We start from the raw sequence: 18,053 nt of genomic DNA on the forward strand, positions 1-18,053 counted from the left end.
CTCTTTCTAATTTCTGAACGGGAAGCATGAGAGATGTGGGTGTTGCCTGTGGACAGAGGAAAATGTGGGTGTTGCCTGTGGACAGAGGAAAACCCAGGAAGCAGTTGGTGATGTCAGGGCAGGGCATTGACAAAGTCCAGGCTTGGTTCATAGACTGAGCTTGGGAATTCTGCCTGGGGCCCTCTAGGGGTGAAGGTTAAATGTCAGATGAATTGTCAGCAGAGAGATGTTTGGTGAACTGGTCCAGGGTAAGATGTAGAGCCAGGGGGACCAGGGCCTCTGCAACAGCCTAGCAATCAGAAGACCTGACTTGCTGAGTTTATGAGACACAGCGATAAGTAGATAATACTTAGGTGGTGCTGGCACTGTTCTGTGTGCACTTCAAATGTATTTACTCATTTCATCCTCGCAGAAACCCTGAGAGTTTGAGTGCTCTTCTATTTTGAACATGAAACAGAGGCACAGAGATGTTAAGTGACTTGCCCAAGATCACACAGCTGGTAAGAGGCAGAGCTGGGATTCAAGCCCAGATAGTCCGGCTCCAGAGCATAAGCTCCATGACTACTGTCTCTGCTCTTACCTTCTGGAAAGATGATAGGGAGTTAGCTTGTGTGGCCCAGTCTGAGGAGTGTGTGTGTACGTGCAAGCACGTCAGTATACCAGCAATGGGAGGGAAGGCTCAGGACCCCACTTATGAGCTTCTGTGCGTTAATGGCTGTGGCCTGTGCATTTCCGGGAGCCCAGAGACACCTGTACCTGTGTGCACGAGGGCCCTCCCTTCTTCCCTTCCTGCCTTTGTGGTTCCCAGGGGGCTGCGGGCTCTGCCGCCTCTGGTGTAGAGCTGAAGCACAAATTGCTGCAGACCACACACCTGGATTGCTAGCCTAATCCTGTTGAAGGGCCCCAGGCTCCCAGGAGGGAGCTTGGGTCTGGAGCTGAGAGTGGACAGTGGCCCCAGAAGAAGCAGGCAGGGAAAGTGGAAGGACTGCCGCGTGTGTGGGCTGTTCTCTTGTGTGTCTTTGGGTGCTTGGGTAACCTATGGAGTGTGCACACGATGTGCATCTCCTTCCAATCCCTGAGAAGACACCAGGCAAACTGGGCTTCCTCTCAGTGTCCTTCCCAGGACCAGGATTTGGGGGATAAATAATAATAACGAGAAGAAGATCAACAATAACAGCCGCTAACGTTACTGGTCTTGAGCTAACTCATTTAACCATCACAAAGCTCTATGAGATAGTGTTACTATTTTTGTCTTCATTTTATAAAGGAGGAAACTCAAGCACAGAGAGGTTAAGCAAGTTGCCCCAGGTCACACAGCTAAAACTGAGATTTGATTTCAAATAGCCTGGCTCCAGAGCCGGTGTTCTCAAAGCACCACATGCTACTATGCCCCTTCATGGCTCCTAGAGGAAGCCTCAGGCCCTATCACCCTTCTCTTGTCCCCAGTTCAGAATCTTGCTCTCATTTTCCTGGGACACTGCCATGTGCCCACCTGCCTGCCTGCAGGTCCTATGTATGAGGTGTGGCCTCTGACATCAGCCATGCCCTGGTTTTGTGGGTATTGTGCACCTTCTCTCCTCTCACGCTCACATGCCCAGGTGTGGAAGGGACATTTTCAGGAGCTCTTCTGGGAGCAGACATGATTGACCTTGCATTGCCATTGCAGCTCCAGCCTCATCCCACCAGTCTGCGTGCACTCAGATGGTCCAGTGTAATTACCCGAAGCAGGGAAGGTCCTGCCGGACCTGTGAGCCCTGGTACCTGTCTCTCTTGGCCTGTCCTTTCTGGCCTGTGGTCTAGACACGGCCACACTTGTTATGAGAGCCACGTTGGCACATCTCTTTTTCCTTTCCCTCCCCCATCCCCATCAGCCCCTGGGCCAGGTCTGGTCCTGAGCTTGATTCTTGGAGGAGGCTGCCTTCCTGCGGGAGGTAAGGCTGGCGTCTCTCCCAGCCAGGTGGGAGGGTGGAGCTGTGTGGATCTGCATGGAGGACTTGGGAAGTGACAGAGGGGTAGGGGTCCAGCCGGGGGAAGTGGTGACCTGGGGGAAGTTACATTTCCAGCCATGACCCCCTGGGGGCATTCTGCGTGCTCTCCAAGACATTGCCATTGGCATTGGCAGGTTGAAGGCTGTAGTGGGTGCCCAGATGCTGTCTGGTGGGAGAAGGAGTATTGGCATTGGAGCTGACAGATGCCTGTTAGCCCCTGCCTAGGGCAGAGCCAGGCTTGTCTTGTGCCAGGAAGTTGGCAGCAAAACAGAAATGAACTCTGGAGGTAGAACCTACTTTTGTAACTCAGAAAGCGACTCCAAAGCCCTCTTGGAAATTAAGTGGGTTCCAGGCCTGGTTTAGTCCCCTAGCCCCTTGGTAATCCCCATGAAAGGGTTTCTGTCTCTGATTTTGCTCCTTTTGGTCCTTCCTGTCTGCTTTTTTGTTTTATTTATTTATGAAAAAAATTTTTTTAACGTTTATTTATTTTTGAGACAGAGAGAGACAGAGCATGAACGGGGGAGGGTCAGAGAGAGGGAGACACAGAATCCGAAACAGGCTCCAGGCTCCGAGCTGTCAGCACAGAGCCCGACGCGGGGCTCGAACTCACGGACCGTGAGATCGTGACCTGAGCCGAGGTCGGCCACTCAACCGACTGAGCCACCCAGGCGCCCCTGCTTTTTTGTTTTAAAAAAAAATTATGCTTTATTCTATTTTTAAATTGTGATAAGATACATAAACCGTAAAATTTACCATCATCATCATTTTTCAAGTGTGCCGTTCCGTGCATTAGTACAGTTACAGTGTTGCACAACCTTTGCCGCCATCCATCTCCGGAACTCTCTTCATCTTGCAAAACTGAGACTCTGCATCCATTAAACACTAACTCCCGCTTCTTGCTGACCAAGCCCCTGGCAACCGTCATCCCACTTCCTGTGTCTGTGAATTTGACTGCTCTAAGCGCCTCACATGAATGGAATCACACAGTATTTGTCTTTTTTGTGGCTGCTGATTTCACTCAGCACAGTGTCCTCAAGATCCATCCACAGCGTAGCATGTTTCAGAATTCTTTTCCTTTTGAAGGCTGGGTAATATTCCACAGTATGTATGTACCACATTTACATTTTGCGTGTCCATTTATCTGTCAGTAGAGACGTGGGTTTCTTCCACCTTTTGGCTGTTGCGGATAATGCTCCAATGAATACAGGTGTTTCCCAGTCTACTTTTGGGCTTACTTCACACAAGAGCAATAGGCCATCCCTGAGACTTGGTCAGGGATGGGCTCACTGCCTTGGTCCTGGGAGAGTGGGTGGGGAGCCAAGTGGGTGGGGAAGGCTTGGCCCTCTGGTGCCGTCCTCTACCAGACACTAAACTGTTGGTGCTTCTGGAACCAATCTACTTGCATGAGGACGTTCCAGATTTCCTTCCCCTCTGCCCTCGGAAGAGGGTGCTGGGTTCTTGGTTCCCTCCTGTATAGGAGGAGGGTGGCTGTTGTCCACCATGAGCCTGGTATGGGTGGTGTTAGCAGAAAGGACTGTTGGGCAGTGGGAAGTGCACGTGGAGCTCCTTTGAGCCTGGGACTGGCCAGCTGACCTTAAATGGAGCAGTTGAAGATGTTTTAGGGTAGGCTGGATATGCTGCAGTACCAATCAGTTCTGGAATCCCCATGACTTAACACCAGCAAGGTTTACTGCTTGCTCACACCGGTCCCTCACTGGTAGACAGGGGCCTCCGCTCCACATGGTCACTCAGGGTCCCAGCCGATGGAGGCTGCACCTTCTGAACCCACGGCCCCCGAGGTGACTGTAGCAGGGGAAGGAGAATGGAGAACTTTCACAAGGGCTGACCAGAGCAGAGAGAGTCAGAAGGTGTCAGGGCCTTGATGCGGATGTGAGTATGTACCTGTGTGTGCCTATGTGCATGGGTGTGCGTGTGTGTATATGTGTGTGTGCCTGTGTGTGCCTCTCTGTGTGCATGTATGTGTGCATGTGGGCCAAGAGCAGAAAGAAGCTGGCTGGGCAAACCACATTGCTCTTTCCCAGCACAGCCCTCACCTGGCTTTGTACAACTCCTGAGGAAAGGTGACTTGGTGTTTCAGGAAGAGGCCATTGATTTGGGGAGGTCCTCTCATCTCCCCTCAGTGGGTGACAAAAGGAAGTTGGAATAGGCAGAAACACTGACCCTCTGGAGCTGAGGGGACAGAGAAGGGCGTGAATTTTGAGGTACCCTTGTATGGCCTTGTTCAACAATAGAATTATTTTTAAGGTCTAGGAAAGCTTTGTGGAGAGTCAACAGCGTGAGCTGAATGCCAGCGAGTCTGGCCTCCTGGCAGCAATGGACAGAGATACGGCGTGTTGCTGTGGGTGGATGTGGGGGTGTGTGCAAGCACGTGCAGGCTGGAAATGTCTTGGCTCCCAGGCTCCCACCAGGGGCCACTTGGCCCTACGATTGAAAGGAACCCCCAGTGTGGAGGGCAGAGGTTGTAGATTCTGACCCTGGCTGCCACCAAAGTACAAGGCTGCTTTAGGGGTCTTACTGACCCCTCTGGACCTTACATTACTTATCTGTTTTCTGAACTATCCGTTTCTGCTTCTCAGCACTAGATTGAGAGTCATTTAATTTTTCATAAATACTCTAGGGACTCATGAAACCATATATGGGAGAGGGGCTCTAAGGAGGCCATTCCAGGCGGGTGCTAAGTGAGATTGGATTTGAAAGTCATTGTCATAACGGCCCTTTGATTCTCCCTCTTCATTGCCTCCTGTCCACTCCATCTTCTGCCTCTTTGGGGCCAAGAGGCACTCCCACCAGCAGCAGGCAGAGGGTCAGAAGAGCAGAGCCTTAAATCAAATCAGTCCAGGATCCTTACTTCTCACCAGTTCACGGCAGTTCAGGGAGGAAGCGGGAGACTAAAGTTAAAGCTGTTAACTCTAACAAGGGTTAGAACTCCTATGGGATGTGTCAGAGTGACCTCCTGGCCCAAGACCCTAAATAAGTGAATTGGTTGTTAGGGGAGGAGATTCGGAGGAGTTTTAGGGAATTGTATCCGACAGTTGGCAGTTACCAAGCGTCCGCTAGGTGTGACTATTGTTCTGAGTGCCAGATGAGGGCTGTCCCTGCCCTCCAGATTCCTGCCACCTAGTGGGGGAAACTAGAATATACCAAAGACCTAATGCATGTGAGTTGGACTTTCTTTGTAGAGGAATGTTTCTTGTCTGATTGATCGAATGCTGCGCTGGTTGTGAAACGCTTTTCTTCTTTGGTAGCTTACACTGCTCTTCAGAGAAGCCCCGCGGAGTGGGCAGGACAGCTGTGTCTTCCCATTTCACAGTGAGAAAGTGGAGTCTCCCGAAAAATGAGCACTTTGCAGGAAGTCCAGAAAATCTGGGACCAGAACCCAGCTTTGTTTGACTTCTGGCCCCGGGCTTGACTCATTGCAGCCCACTGACTGGCTGATAGGCTACTGGCAGTAGTGGTGGGAGTGTCCAGTCCTGTGTGGGGTCTGTTTCTCTCATTGCATCTGGCGCATAATAACGTAGATGTTTGTTGAATGACTATTGTTCATTTACACCTAAAGATTCCCTCCCTTCTAGCAAGGTCATCTAACCATTCTGCACCAAAATTCCTCTATGTTCAGCGGGCTTAGAGCTGCTTTTTCGACAGAGCAATTAGAAATCCTAGGCCCCTGTGCCTGGGTGGCACATTATGTCAAAGTCAGAAGGCAATGGACTTGCTCCAAAGAGTAGACTCTAAATCGTCGGTCAGTTGTTTGTTAACCAGGTGGCCCTGGACAAGACCTAGAACCTCTTTGAGCCTCAGTTTCCCCCTGTGTAAAATGGGGGAGTAATAGCTACTCTGACAACCTCCACATGTTGTGAGACCCTGACTTGGGTCTTGCTTTGTACGCTGTGAAACATGGTGCAGATAATAGTGTTTCTCTTCAATCTCTCTGAGCCCGGACACTGGGGAAGCCCCTCTCCCTTCTCTGCCCAGGGCTGTTGGCAGGCCCCTTACCTGCCATTTCTGCCCCTGCCACTGAACCCCAAGACCTAGGATTCCTTTGTCTCAGGCTCTGGGGCCCTGGCTTCTCCAGGAGGCCCTGGTCTGCCTCCCTCCTCAAGGGAGCCCAGAGGTAGAGGATCTGATCGAATCTCCATGGCAACCAGAAGCTGAGCCTCACCCCCTCGGGGTGGAAGCATTGAGTCTGTCTCAACAGCCAGGCAGAGCCAGAACCGGTCTCTCTAACTCCAACTGTGCAGCGGCGCCTCCAGAAACCGGCTGCCCCCGTCGCTGATGCCCTGTCTTCCAGTTGCCCCTTTGCTGGGTTAGTGCCCCTGCTCCAAGCCTGCGTGAGATCCTCTGGGTCCTGAGGAGGCTACCCTGTGGGCCAGGGGGCGGCTGCAGGCCCTGCACGAATGGGACAGCCGGCCCGCCGTGTACAATCTGAGCCAAGCCCTTTACGTCCGCCCCTTCGCCTCTTCCCAGGTAGACCTCCTCGTCCTTCACAACTGAATTCATATCCGCCTCTTGCAAGTTACCTTTCCTGCGCTTCTCGCACAGCGCTGTTTCAGAGTTCAGTTTCATTGACTCAGGGTCCTTGTCTCCATCTGGTGGTTCTCGGCCTTACAATACATTAGAATCACCTGGGGAGCTTTTAACAGCCCCGAGGCCCAGCCCACCCCCAGAACACACCAGTTCTATATGGATCTCTGGAGCGGGAGCCAGTTATCAGCAGTTTCCAAACTTTCCAGGGAATTCTAGTGTGCAGCAAAGTTTGGAACTACTGTCTGAAAGTTTAAGATTTAAGCTACTCTGATGGCCTGTGGCGTCTTCCTCAATGTGAGCCTCTGGAATATAGGCTGGTGGATGCACAGTTGGGTCAACTGATGGAGGACGGCCTGCGGAAGCCTAACGCAGTTGTGTGTTTCCAGACCCCTGGTTTTTTGTTTGTTTTTCAAGGACTAGGAGATCCCCCAGGGCACTTAATGCTTAGGAAGAGGACAAGGTAGTAATGACGGTTACTATTTATTTAGCATTTGCCCCAGGCCAGGTGCCTCACACTACAGATATTTTCTCACTGGAACCCCACGGAAAACTCATGAGATTATGTGTTTTCCCCATTTATAGGTGAGGAGACTGAGGATCTGGAAGCTTAAGTAGCTTGCCCAAGGTCACATGGCTATTAAGTGGTAACACTGGGATTATAACCTGAATCTGCCTCAAAGCCTATGTATGCCCTTAACCACTATGCTATCCTGGTTCCCCAGCCCTCTCCTCTATAGGTTGTAGAGGAGGAGATACTGAGAAGGAGGTGGCTTGTTCCACAGGAAAGATACTGGTCCAGAGATGCCTCACCTTAGTGCCATGCTACCACTGAGAGGCTCCCAGTGGTATCTCCTGGGTCATCTGGGGTCACAGGGCCCTGAAGGCGTGCAGCCTGCTTTCCTGTTCCTTCAGCTGACCTCTCTTGAGGACTGTTCTGTCTGCCCAGACACTGTCCAAGTTCCTTAACCTAATTATGTTATTTAATGTCATCCTACAGCCAGCCTGTGACGTGGGCATTGTTATCCCTGTCTCAAAGATGAGTAGCTGAAACTCAGAGAGGCCTGGAGCCAGCCAGCTGACAATCCTCAGAGCTATTTTTTTTTTTTTAGAGAGAGAGAGAGATTGAGAGAGAGAGAGCATGTGTCGGGGAGAGGGGCAGAGGGAAAAAGAGGATCTTTTTTTTCCCCCAATGTTTTATTTATTTTTGAGCGAGAGAGAGAATGTGAGTGGGGGAGGGACAGAGAGAGGGGAGGACAGAGAATCCCAAGCAGGCTCTGCCCTGACAGCAGCAAGCCCTATGTGGGACTCAAACTCAAGAACTGTGAGATCGTGATCGGAGCTGAAGTTGGACGCTCAACTGACTGAGCCACCAAGGCACCCAGAGACGGGGCCAGGGGCAGGGGGGAGAAAGAGACAGAGAGAGAGAGAGAAAATCTTAAGCAGGCCTCACACTCCACGCAGAGCCTGACACAAGGTTCAATCCCGCAGCTCTGGGATCACCACTTGAGCCGAAATCAAGAGTCAGACACTCAACCGACTGAGCCACCCTGGCACCCCCTCAGAGCTGATTAAACACAGTTCTTTCAGTTCTGTGGCAGCCCAGCTCTGGCATGGTCAATATGACCCTAGACTATAAGTCAGCCTTGGGGTCTTAGTTCCCACCACGTTGCAGGGAGGCCAAGTTTCATAGCCCTGTGTGCCCCTCAGCTGTGTGGGGGAGATGAGGGTCCCTATATAGCTTGTCAGCCTCAGAACTGACCCCAACTGTTGAGTCTAGCCAGTGTCCTGGCCTGCTGAGAAGGTAGAGAAGACCCAGCTTAGTTGGAGGAGGAATTTGAGGGTGATAGGGGACTTGGCAGGGGTGGGAAATGAGCCCATCCTGGCCCCCCCCCGGGGGGGGGGGGGCTGACACTGGAAAACCACTCGTGCACAGTTTCACAACAGGATCGATGCAGGCCTCAGCCCAGCACCTGGCATCCAAGGGAGGTCTGAGCAGGGAGAAGAATCATTTTCTGCGAGTTAGTGACAGGAAAGGCAAGTTGGAAGGACTCTATCCATGCAGGAGGGCACCGGGACCTCAGCTCCAGCTACACCAGACTGTTCAGTAGTGCCCCAAACAAAAGGGTGCAGTTGTAACCCCGTTCTCTGCAGCTCTGCTCCTCTCACTGGAACAGCTGCTTCCTTCCCCTCTTGGGGAAGCGTCCCCAAGGATGCTTGCATCCCGTCAAGGGATGCTCAGACCCGCCTCCAGATGGATCTCTTCCTCCACCCGAGTTTGACACCAGTTGTTTCTTCCTCTTGTGGGCCCTGACAGCAACCTGCCCACATGATTTTTTTCTGTCTGTTCGGGTCCCACTCATGACAGTGGTTAAAGCACTTGTCCTGGAGTCAGACTACTATTCAACATGGTTTTCCACTTACCAGCCACTAATCCCTCTGGCAAGTGACCTCACTCCCTACGCCCTCACTTTCTCAATTGTAAATGAGAATCGTAATGGTACTACTTTCTTGGTTTTAAATTTTACATAAGTCGGGGTGCCTGGGTGGCTCAGTCGGTTGAGCGGCCGACTTCGGCTCGGGTCATGATCTCGCGGTCTGTGAGTTCGAGCCCCGCGTCGGGCTCTGTGCTGACGGCTCAGAGCCTGGAGCCTGTTTCAGATTCTGTGTCTCCCTCTCTCTGACCCTCTCCCGTTCATGCTCTGTCTCTCTCTGTCTCAAAAACAAATAAACGTTAAAAAAATTTTTTTAAAAAATAAATTTTACATATGTCTACTTGTGTAACCACCACCTAGACTTCCGGCACCCCAGAAAGTTCCCTCATGCCCCTTCCCAGTCAACACCCACACTCTCCCACAGCCCACTCCCCAGGGAGCCACTAATGAGAATTTTTATCACCCTCCATTTGTTTTGCCTGTTGTTGAACTTCATATAAGTGGAATCCTGTGTACGTGCTCTTTTGTGTCGGTTTTCTTTTGCTCAACATGTTTGTAAGATTTTTCCGTCACGGGGTTACTTGGAAGATGAAATCAGGCTGTGCCCCACACAGACACAGATGACAGTGGGCATGTGTAGGACCACACTGGGACATCCCAGAGGGCAGGAATGGAGCCTATGCCCCTGTGCTCTGTTCCCACCTGATGCAGCGTGTGGTGGACAGAGACTTTGGATGTTCTCTGAAGACCTTGGATGCTGCTTCGGTGGGAATGATGGTCAGGACTGGGCTGCCCTCCAGCTGTTCTCCCAAGCTTTCTCTTCCCCACTCCTGTGTCAGTTCTAGGGCAGAGAGTAAGCTTATCATCTGGTATCAGCCTTCGTAGCATCCCTGCTGGGAGCGCAGGACTATTCCACAGCTAGAACTTAACTTTATCTTGCACTCACCCACAGGTTCTTAGAGTGTCTGAGAAGAGGTTGGAAAGATCCCCCAAACTGCCTTTAGCATCTGTTTTGGAGGTTGGGTGTACCAGGACATAGTCTTGGCTGTGCCCTTCCATCATTGGTGCTAGACAGTCTTAGGGGAAGGTTGTAAACAGCTTGACACCTGTATGCCTCCAGCCATTTGGGCACCCTTTCTTCCCCTTGCACTTACCAGAGCTTAGGATGGTGGAAATGAGGGCTGGTCGCTTGGGTTTGAACCCGCCCCAGACGGGCCAGCTCTTCACCTTGCCCAAAAGGAGCATGTCTGAGGTCTCCATGTCTGTCACTGGTCAGCTCATGTTCTGTCATCTGGCACAGGCTCCATTACAGACTCGGAATAGGTACCCTACGTTCACGTGTGGTCCCAATCTGAATGACTCCTAAGAGATCTGGAGGTCACAGGCTTCTGCCTGCATTGTAACTTGAGAGAGGAACTGGTGCATTGAGCGGCATTATCTGAAGTTAGCGATATTTGGCAATGGTGTGGCTGGCAGGACCCCACAGCAGGTGATGGTCCAGATGAGCGGCCCCCACTGGGTCCTGCCTAACTCTTAGCTTGGTTCACAAGGCCCTCGGTGTGCTGGTCCGTGCCCGCTTCTCCAGCGCTATCTGCCACCTCACCCTCCTGCTCATTCAGTGTCCCAGCCGTGCTGGGCTATTTATAGTCCCCTTGAGGGGCCCTGCTGTTTTACACTTTGTGCCTTTGCCAAGCCTCTTCTCATTGCCTAGAACTCTGCTCCCGTCCCCATCTGCCTGGCAAGCACCCACACATCTTTCAAGATTCAATTAATAATGTTAATAATAGCCACTAAGATTTATTGGGTGCTTACTATGTGCTAAGTGCTTTGCGTGCCTTATTCCAGTTAGTCCTCAAAGCAGGCCTGGGCACTTAGCCCCTTCATCATCCTCTTTCACATTCACTCGATTAACCAATATCCATTTATAGGCGGCTGCCCTGTGCCAGGCACTCTTGTGAGCACAGAGAGGTTAGGAAGTGATGGAGCCTGGACTGGAACCTGAGCCGTGTGGCCCTAGGGTCTCGCTCTTAGCCACAGCGATAAACCACCTCCCTCTGGGGCACCTGGGTGGCTCAGTCGGTGAAGCGTCTGACTGTTGGTTTCGGCTCAGGTCGTGATCTCACAGTTTGGGAGTTCAAGCACTGCACTGGGGTCTGTGCTGACAGTGCTGAGCCTGCTCGGGATTCTCTCTCTCCCTCTCTCTCTCTCTGCCCCTCCCCTGCTTGTGCGCACACACGCCCTCTCAAAATAAATAAATAAACCGCCTCCCTCTGAGTACCACCTAACCTCTTCCAGTGCCCCCTCACCCACACTGTTGCCTCCTCCCTCCTCTCTGTCTCACCTGTGAAGTACTTCTGTCATAGCACCTGTGATGTCTTATTGCTTATTGGACAGCCTTCCTCTGCTGGGCTGGAAGGGTATCACTCAGGAATGTGTTTGTTTTAAGTGGCAGAAAATCCAACAGATAGGGGCTTATATTTTTCACTTAAATAAAAAACAAGATGGACTGTTTCTTTTTTTTTTTTTTTTTAATTTTTTTTAACGTTTATTTATTTTTGAGACAGAGAGAGACAGAGCATGAACGGGGGAGGGCCAGAGAGAGAGGGAGACACAGAATCGGAAGCAGGCTCCAGGCTCTGAGCCATCAGCCCAGAGCCTGACGCGGGGCTCGAACCCACGGACCGCGAGATCGTGACCTGGCTGAAGTCGGACGCTTAACCGACTGCGCCACCCAGGCGCCCCAACGTTTATTTATTTTTGAGACAGAGAGAGACAGAGCATGAACGGGGGAGGGTCAGAGAGAGAGGGAGACCCAGAATCTGAAGCAGGCTCCAGGCTCTGAGCAGTCAGCACAGAGCCCGATGCGGGGCTCGAACTCCCGGACCGCAAGATCATGGCCTGAGCCGAAGTCGGCCGCTTAACCGACTGAGCCACCCAGGCGCCCCAAGATGGACTGTTTCTAATGTGGTTCAGTAGCTCAGAAGCATCAAGGGGAATGTCTGTGTTTTTTCTTGATCATTTCCTCACGACAGCAATATGGCCACTGTCACTCCAGTCATATTTGCGTTCAAGGCAAGGAGTCCCTTTTTAATGATCAAAGCAAAGGCCTTGCTGAGGCCCCATCATGCTTTACTGGGTCTCATTGACCAGAACGATGTCAAAGGGCCACTCTGGTTGTAAGAGAGGCAGAGAAAGTGAGTGTCTTGCCTGGGACTGGGTCCTTTGCCACCTCATATAAAACCAGGGGAGAAGGGAAGATGGATATTGGGTAGGAGCTAGAGAGCAGAGATCACGTATTAATTTCTCCCGAATTCTTAGAATCTGAGGGCTTCATAATTGTTTTGTGCTATTGCCTTGCATTTATCCTGTGCAAATACATACCCTTTTACTTTTTCAAACCTAGTATCCTAGTGTACATGGTGTTATTTCCCATTTCACTTAATAAGATGATGCCCACTATCCATATTAATTTTTTTAAAAATTTACATCCAAGTTAGTTATTATAGTTCAACAGTGATTTCAGGGGTAGATTCCTTAGTGCCCCTTACCCATTTGGCCCATCCCCCTCCCACAACCCTTCCAGCAACCCTCTGTTTGTTCTCCATATTTGAAAGTCTCTTATGCTTTGTCCCCCTCCCTGTTTTTATATTATTTTTGCTTCTGTTCCCTTATGTTCATCTGTTTTGTCTCTTAAAGTCTTCATGTGAGCGAAGTCATATGATATTTGTCTTTCTCTGACTAATTTCACTTAGCATAATACCCTCCAGTTCCATCCATGTAGTTGCAAATGGCAAGATTTCATTCTTTCTGATTGCCGAGTAATACTCCATCGTATGTATATACCACATCTTCTTTATCCATTCATCCATCAGTGGACATTTGGGCTCTCTCCATACTTTGGCATATTGTTGATCACCATCCATATAATTTTAATGGCTACATAGTAGTCCTTCTTGGAGAAATACCATACTTTACTCAACCGGCTCCCCATAATTAATCATTTGGGTTGTTTTTAATAGTTCACAATCATAAAGAACCCTGTGATTAATAACCTGTAACCTTATTTCTAGATACACTTATAATTAATTTCTGAGGACATAGTCTTGGGTTATGCTGGGTTAAAAGCTCTGCCAACAAATAGAGCTTTCAAAACCAGTTACCAAACTGAATTCAGACAAACTGTCCCAGGTGTACATACCCTCCAAGAGTTTCTCTTTTTTTTAAGATTTTATTTTATTTTTTAATTTAAAAAATGTTTTTATTTATTTTTGAGAGAGAGTGAGTGAGACAGCACGAGTAGGGGAGGGACAGAGAGAGAGGGAGACAGAATCCAAAGCAGGCTCTAGGCTCTGAGTTGTCAGCACAGAGCCCGACCTGGGGCTTGAACCCATGAACTGCAAGATCATGACCTGAGCCAAAGTCGGACACCCAGCCGACTGAGCCACCCAGGCGCCCCTAAGATTTTATTTTTAAGTAATCTCTACATACAACGTGGGGTTCAAACAACCCTGAGATCAAAAGTTGCACACTCCACCACCCAAGCCAGCCATGTACCCCCATACCCTCCACAAGTCTCTGAGGGTACCTGTTCCCTGGAAACTTTGGGTATTTTTTTTTTAACCTTGCTGATTTGATAGAAAAATAGCAACAATCACAACCCCCCCCCCCCACCCACCCCACACAAAATCAATTTTCTTTGATTACAGGGGGGTTAACATTGTTGGGTTTTTTTATTTTTTAAAGTTTATGTATTTATTTTGAGAGAGAGAGAGAGAGAGAGAGAGAGAGAGAGAGAGAGAGAATATGCGGGGGAGGGGCAGAGAGAGAGAGACAGAAGGAGAGAGAATCCCAAGCAGGCTCCACACTGTCAGGGCAGAGCCCAATGCGGGGCTTGAACTCATGAACGGTGAGATCATGACCTGAGCCGAGATCAAGAGTCGGACTCTTTTTTAATTTTTTTTTTAACGTTTTTATTTATTTTTGGGACAGAGAGAGACAGAGCATGAACGAGGGAGGGGCAGAGAGAGAGGGAGACACAGAATCGGAAACAGGCTCCAGGCTCTGAGCCATCAGCCCAGAGCCTGACGCGGGGCTCGAACTCACGGACCGCGAGATCGTGACCTGGCTGAAGTCGGACGCTCAACCGACTGCACCACCCAGGCGCCCCAAGAGTCGGACTCTTAACCATCTGAACCACCCAGGCGCCCCTCCATCTCGTTTTTTCCTGTGTTTCAGAGTAAGTTGAAGACAGCAGTACTCTTCCCTGCAGCACTTAAGCGTGGATATCATTAACTAGTGTCCAATATTTAGTGAAATATGTATATGTATTTGATGAAGGTGATGGAGGCGTCAACCTGTGTACCCCAAATCCCTGTCAAGACACAGAACATTTCTATCACCCCGGACAGTTCCCTGTGCCCCTTACAATCAACTGCTGTCCCTACCCCAACCCCAGAGGTAACTGCTATTTTCTGTTTGTTTTCAACCATAGATTACTTTTGTCTGTTCTAGAACGTCATGTAAGTGGAACCATACAAGATGTGCTCCTTTGTGTCTGGATTCTTTCACTTACCATAATGCTTGTAAGAGTTATTTCTGTTGTTCTATGTATCAGTAGTTTGTCCCTTTTTACTGGTCCTTTATTGTAAGGATATATAAGGAATACCTATTTTTAAGGGGTGGGCAGAGCAAGAGGATTCCACCAAGGAGACTTAGAAAGAATAGTGAAGGCAGTAGGAAAAGCACTCAGACAGAAGGTCAAGAAAATCATCTGGGTCAGTTATAAATAAGTTTGACTACATATAACATAAAAACTAAATAATAGTGGCTTACATAACAAGCATTTTTTTATCCTTTCCTCTAAAAGAAGTCTGGAGGTGGACAGTCCTGGAGTGGTATGGCAGTTCATTGTGCCATCACCAGCCCAGGTTCCTGGCTTTGCACTCAGCTACCTTCAGCGCTGGCTTCTAGCCTCAATATCACCTCATGGTTTAATATGGCTGCTGGAGCTCCAGCCATCCCATCTGCTTTCCAAACTGGCAATAGAAGGAGGAAACATGGAGGGGAGGGGGGAATGGCATACCTTACAGCTAGACCAATCTTTCTTAGCAGCCTTCCTCAAGGTTTCACACATATCCACTTAACATCTCATTGGTTGGAACTTATTCACATGGCCCACACCACTAGAGAAAGTAGTCTTTTAGCTAGCCACTGGGCACACTGCCCCTCCAAATATAGTGATATTTCTGTTACCAGGAGGGGAAATGGATATTGGCTGTTAGCAGCCTCCTCTGACTTTTCTCTTTTGAGACCTAGTGGCCAAGCCATGGTCAACTCAGCCTTTCTATCCATGGCCTCTCATAAACTGAAGCCTGTGCTTGGTAGTTTTCCATCCTCCTGAGTCCCCAGGACTCCTTCCTTCTCTGAGGGTGGGTTTCTTCTATATCCCTTTTCCTGGTAGGGGCTCTTCTGGGTCTCTGACTGACTTCCTGGGCTGTCAGCGTTTTACAGAGGGTGGAACGAAAGGAAAAGCATCTAAGAACATTTGCAGAGAGCTCTGTATGCATTCTCTCCACTTCTGGGCCTCCCCCACTGCTATGGCTGGCACCCTTCCCTCCCCACTTTGGTCAGCCTCCCCTGACAAGGAGAGCTGCGGAAGTAGATTCCTCTGGAAGGTCAGTGAAGCTCAAAGGGGAAAGGATGGCATTTGGAGACAGACAGACTTGGGTTCAGATCCTTGCCGCAAATCTCTCCGAAACTCAGAGACGTCTGCAAACAGGGGATGGTGAGAACAGCTGTATAGACGCGGCTGGGTTGAGAGGAGCAGGAGACGCGGGTCCGTGGCCACCACTTGATAAGGCTGAATCGTGCACACGTGAGGGAAGGCCACCGGAGACCTTCCCGCCTTGCCGTGACCCAGGCAACTCCAGACCGTGTGGTAGAGGCGAGCCTTACCACCCTCCCTGTTGTTCCTTCTGCCCCTTGGAAATAAATAAATTAAGACCAACGGATCCGGTCCTGTGACCCCTGGAAACACAGGTCAGCGTATAGGAGAGTCAGCACGGCCTGCTGGAATCTGAACTGTTGGCCGGGTCAGGGTTCTCGTAGCTCGAACCCCTGACCGTGACTCCAGACACCAATAGGAGAGCCTGGAGCCTCCTGGAGGAGACATGGCAGGTTAACGTGATGTTCCATTCCCTCCTTGTGCTTCTCCAAAGTGAGTAGGTCTCCCCAAACAGCCGGGCCCCCTCACAGTGCCAGACTTGGGCAGAATGGATGCTGTGGCTTCTCTTTCTCCCTCCTGCCCCATGGAAATAGCAGAGTCGGCTCACCGCCTGCCAACCTCACGCATAGGTCCTGTGTCCTCTGGTCAGTGAGCCCTATTTCCACGTGCATGGCACACACACATCACAGTGGCTCTTCACTTGCATGCCTGTTCTGGGGGAAAAAAAAATAGTTTATGTTCTCTGACAGCTTAATGGGCCGTCAGCACAGGGACTGGAGAGGAAGTCAGAGGGAGCAGGTGCAGCGAGGCTGGGGGAAGCTCTCGGCTGCCAAAGGGCCAGATTGGACTGAGTATAGCTGTGGCCAGACGCCCTGGTGACCTGTTGACACCATTCTCAGGCTGCCGGCTGCCCTGGGGCTGGTATGTTGTGACAGAAGAGGAGGAGCCAGGGCCCCGTGGAGAATTTGGCTCAAGCCTGAGACCTGAGAGGGACAGTGCATTCCTCTGCTCATTCATTCCCTCCACGCACATTTCCCTAGATCCTGCCGCGTGTCCGCCCGTGGGTTCTGGGCACACAGCAGTGACTGAGGCACCCCCCCCCCCCGGGTCCTGCCCCAGAGGTGCAGGGACAAATGGGCACGATAACAGAGGCACTAGAAGGCCACGTGCTGTGGTTCTGAGCTGGGACGCCAGGGAGGACATCCCGGAAGAAGTGAAATCCGAGCGGACGGTGGGACCAGGCCCAGCCAGGGGGTGAGGAGCCGTGAGAGGATCGCTTGTGCTGCTGCAGGAGAGACCCCACCGGTGGAGCTTGGGGGCCTTTCTGAGGTGCTGCCCTATGCCCCCATGGGCCCGGCCCGCTGTTCCCGGGAGGGGTGTATGTGCGTGGGCTCTGCAGCCTGGTTGGTGCTGGCAGCACCAAGGGGGTTAACGGCAGCTCCACTTCCCTGCAGCCCTTTCTTCCCTCTTCTCCGAAGGGAGCCTCCATTGAAATTCTAGAAATAAGTGCCGGCTTTTGAGTCTGCTGTGAAACCACGTCCCTGCCAGGCCCCAGAGCCACCTTCTCGCCCACACTGTGCCAGTCTTGGGCTCCATCTTGTGCAGGGGCCTCGTTCAGAGGGGTGAGGACTCCCCGGGTGCAGTGCCTCAGCCCTCCGCCCCGAAACCTGCTCTACCCCCCACACCAGGCATCGGCTCGGTGTACAAATGGTACCCAAGGAGGAGGGGCTCAGGAAGTGACATCGCCTGGCCCGCCCCACCTCCTTATTCCCTATAAAAAGCAAAATGGTGACTCAGAGAGGAGAGTTGGAAGCGTCCTGCCTCCTGCTCCCACTGTGAATTTTTAGACTTGGAATTAGGCAGGAGGCAGAGGAAACAGCGGCTCGAAATCCACGACTGACATGCTGTTTGGCGGGTGGCAACCGTGGAGCTGCTCCTCCCCTACTCCCAGCAGCCCCTGAACTGCAGCCCCAGGACGTGCTGGCGCTCCCCAGCCCCTCTCGAGGCCCGGGGCCCCCACGCAGCCCCCGCCCGGGCCTGGCCGTGCATGCCGCACCGGGGGGCATGGCAGCCGGGGGTCGCCGCAGGCGCCCACTGCGCTATCAGTCCCTGGCAGCCCTCGTGGAGGACTCTCAGTGGCCTTTCTTGTTCCTTGTCTCAGACTTCAGCTACGGGGCAGACGACTACGACGGAGAAGGGAATGAGGAGCAGAAGGGGCCCCCGGAGGGCTCGGAGACCATGCCGTACATCGACGAGTCGCCCACCATGTCGCCCCAGCTCAGTGCCCGTGGCCAAGGCGGCGGGGACAGCATCTCCCCCACCCCACCTGAGGGGCTGGCGCCTGGGGTAGGTGCACCTGCTTTT

The 18,053-nt window shown here is 51.4% G+C and overlaps 1 protein-coding gene across 6 annotated transcripts in view; it reads left to right on the top strand.

The window, feature by feature from the left end:
- ABR (ABR activator of RhoGEF and GTPase) overlaps window positions 1-18,053 on the top strand; it is a 185,136-nt gene that overhangs the window by 72,785 nt on the left and 94,298 nt on the right. For all 6 annotated transcript variants that reach the window (XM_040455450.1, XM_040455452.1, XM_040455454.1 and 3 more), the window contains exon 2: window positions 17,851-18,035. In XM_040455450.1, the coding sequence (XP_040311384.1) occupies window positions 17,851-18,035 (185 nt within the window). The remainder of the gene's footprint in view (window positions 1-17,850; window positions 18,036-18,053) is intronic.

The sequence above is a fragment of the Herpailurus yagouaroundi genome, unplaced genomic scaffold (genome assembly GCF_014898765.1).
Source record: "Herpailurus yagouaroundi ecotype Mexico unplaced genomic scaffold, PumYag 215, whole genome shotgun sequence".
Taxonomy (NCBI): domain Eukaryota; kingdom Metazoa; phylum Chordata; class Mammalia; order Carnivora; family Felidae; genus Herpailurus; species Herpailurus yagouaroundi.